This window comes from Guillardia theta (genome assembly GCF_000315625.1).
Source record: "Guillardia theta CCMP2712 unplaced genomic scaffold GUITHscaffold_6, whole genome shotgun sequence".
NCBI lineage: Eukaryota > Cryptophyceae > Pyrenomonadales > Geminigeraceae > Guillardia > Guillardia theta.
The window spans coordinates 180,938-183,942 of record NW_005434668.1 but is presented as its reverse complement, the minus strand read 5'-3'; the positions used below and the strand labels follow the sequence as shown (position 1 = coordinate 183,942).

Genomic DNA, 3,005 nt, shown 5'->3' with positions numbered 1-3,005 from the left:
CGACGCGCGAGTTTAAGATGGCCTTCACCGTCCCCCTCAACCCACAATTTCGGTTTAAGATCTTTGGATTTCTCCTTCCCCAACCCTCCCCGGCCAATTTCTCATATCATCCTCCTCCCACCCCCCGTTCCTCATTTCCCTCCTCTTCCCCCCCTTTTTCCTCTTTTTTCCCCCCCCCCCTCTTTCTATTCCTCTTCTACTACCACCTCGTTCTCCTTCTCTGCTAACATTGTATTTTTGCTCTCTACTAACTCCTCTTCTACTACCTTTTCCCCTGCTACCCCCACGTTGGCTCGCAGCGTCACCAACTTGGATAGCGTGTCTTGTTGCAGCCTCTGACACATCTTTCAGCGGGGAAGCGCGTGCAGAGGTCCCGAACGAGTTTGGGATTTGCCGACCCCCAGTCCCGCACCTTCATGCTTTTCACTCCTGAAGGGAGAGAAGCTGGGGAGAAGTTGATCAGAAGAATGAGTGCAATGAACAAGTCGTGGGAAGCTTCGTCCAAATCACCACAGGAGGAAAAACCTTCAAGTCCTGACGAGAACGAGTTTTCAGGTCCTTGCCGTTTGTGTGGTGAAGCAAAAGAGGACGTTGGCTGAGTGCAATGGCAGATGTTCAGAAAGCGAATCTGATACTCCCTACCATCCCACAGATATTGAAGCAGAAATCTAAGAAGAAGAAGATTAGGTTCTCCGACTTGATCGACTTGCTGTAGAGTGACTTGTTGCTGTTCAGCAAAGTCACGGACATGAAAGATACCCATGGATTTGGATCTGACCCTGACCTCGAAAAGAAGCTCACCTCCTCACTTAGTCGACTGCGTGACAAGGCAAAGGACGCTGGGCTCGTTGTCAACACAGGAACTCTGTATGTGCAAGTCAGTTCTGTCAGCTTGTGTGTATTGAAGCATGCTGCAGTTGGAGGGATAGCCTGTACAACCCTCCCTCTCGCAAGTTCAACACAGTACTGCAAGAAAAGCAGGTCCTGAAAGGGAGTTTGGTGAGGTGTTATCTAGTGAGACAGTGGTTTCAGAAATCTTTCTTGGATTGGAAGAAGAACACCTACACGGAGATTGAGCTCGAGAAGATCAGGTGTGTCGTCTCTACCAGTAATCTGCTGCTGCTGACTTGAGGGCAGGCAAGACCTTGCGGCAGAGAACGAAGTCCCAGAGGAGCTCAAAATGATATCCGCATCCTCCGTCTCCAGTCCGGAGGATGTTGAGGCGCTCAAGCACAAGTTGGAGGCGAAAGTTTTGTCCCTGGTGAGGGAGTACAACGACTCGAAGGCTCTCCGGATCAGTCGGGAGAAGAAGCTTGCAAATTCTCACGCACAGTTGAAGCTCAAGGAGGGACAAGGCTCGGACCTTCAAGAACATAGCAAGATTCTAGATGCTGGCATCACGGACCTCAACATGTCGATCAGAAAAATACAGGATGCAACGAGAAAAGAGTGTCTGGTGAGATAATGTGCGTGCCGCTCGGTCGTGTTGACACGTTTGCGCCTCTTGCTGAGCAGGAGAAGAAATCTCTCGAGCACATGATCCAGAGGTTGAAAAACTTCATCGATGTGGACGAAAAAGACCTTGAAACGTTGAAGAAGACAGTCAAGTATTTGAAAATTTTGAGGATGCTTGGCAATCTGACAAGAAGGGGCAGGAACCACTCTCAAGACCTGCACAACCTGAGAGAATCCTTCAAGCTCGAGATTCCCAACATGCAGAGAGACCTGCTCACCAACGAGCTGAAGCAGCAGCGGCTGCTGTTGGAGGCGGCAAGGGAGAACTATGCCAGGGAGCTGGAGAAGAGAAGGCAAGAGGTTCGGCTTAACCACCTGCTGAAGGAGCAGATGAACAAGTTCTACGACAAGTACGAGCGGCTTAAGGACGAGATCGCCCGACTGTACGACCCCGAGGTCGAGACACCGAGGAGGCAGACGTTGAAGGACAAGCTCAAGACGTTTGACGAGACAATCAAGACAATGACAGTCAAGATCGGCGATACGTCGCTGGAGCGGATCACTACCATCTTCTCGAACCTCAAGGGGACGAAGATGACGTGGGAGGAGGCCGTGAGGGACGCGGAGGCGAGGTGTGAGGAGTTGAGGAGAGAAAAGGAGGAGCTCAACGCTTGCATCATGAACATCTTTGCCAACTCGGAGGACAATGAAAAGAATGTAAGCACGGAGAAGCTGATCAATGGGCTCCAAGACCAGCTGCTCATCACCAGCGACAAATGTCACTTCCTGCATGACAGGCTCATCCATTACCATGAACTCCTTGCCTCTGTCAGGTTAGATGACATGTTTCACGACGAGCTTTCCTCGCCTCCTCCTTCCCGCTTCTTCTCCCTGTTCCCTTACTCTTCCACTGCCTCCCGCCACTCCTCCTCAGGGTTCCTTCGTGTCCGCCCCCCCTCCCCCCCCCTCTTCCTTAACTTCTTCTCTTTGTTCTTCTTGCATCGTCCTCTGACTCTGGGCAGGACGGGGATGCTGGCGAGCTTGAAGAAGATGGACAGCTGCGGGGTATCGCAGTCGCTTCAGCTACTTGGGGATGAGAAGGAAGAGAGCGACCTGGTTGAAGAGATGAACCTGCTCCTTGGAGTGTGGAGGAATAGCATCCGCAAGCTCCTCGATGTATCTGAGAAACGGTTGCCCCCCCCCTCCCCCCCTTCTCTCTTCCTCCTCCTCCTCCTTCTCTCTTTCTCGATCCCCTCCCCTCCTCATCTTCTTCTCCCTGGCTGTCTGATTGCTTTGTCTTGTCGGACTTTTACTCTTCCTCTCTCTTCCTCGCATTTCCCCTCGTCTTCCCCTCCTCTCCAAGCTCGGTCAACTTCCTCCAAACACTTCTGACAATTTAGCAGAAGCTGATCTTCCTCCCTTCCCTTCTGTTGCCGCTGAGCCTCTTCCTGTATCGAGCGGGGCTGGCGAGGAGGGCGTGAGCTTGAGGATGGCGTCGGTACCTCACGAGATGTCGCGGGTGGAGAGTGGAGAGACGGCAGGGTGGGAGG

General features: G+C 52.3%; 1 protein-coding gene across 1 annotated transcript; it reads left to right on the top strand.

Moving 5' to 3' along the window:
• Positions 1 to 604: 604 nt before the first annotated feature.
• GUITHDRAFT_132959 (hypothetical protein) lies at positions 605 to 2,936 on the top strand (the record flags this gene model as incomplete). Its single annotated transcript, XM_005840121.1, has 8 exons — positions 605 to 687; positions 736 to 867; positions 918 to 999; positions 1,033 to 1,091; positions 1,138 to 1,456; positions 1,516 to 2,288; positions 2,478 to 2,631; positions 2,859 to 2,936. The coding sequence occupies 8 exons, from the start codon at positions 605 to 607 to the stop codon at positions 2,934 to 2,936; spliced, it is 1,680 nt and encodes a 559-aa protein (XP_005840178.1).
• Positions 2,937 to 3,005: the final 69 nt, after the last annotated feature.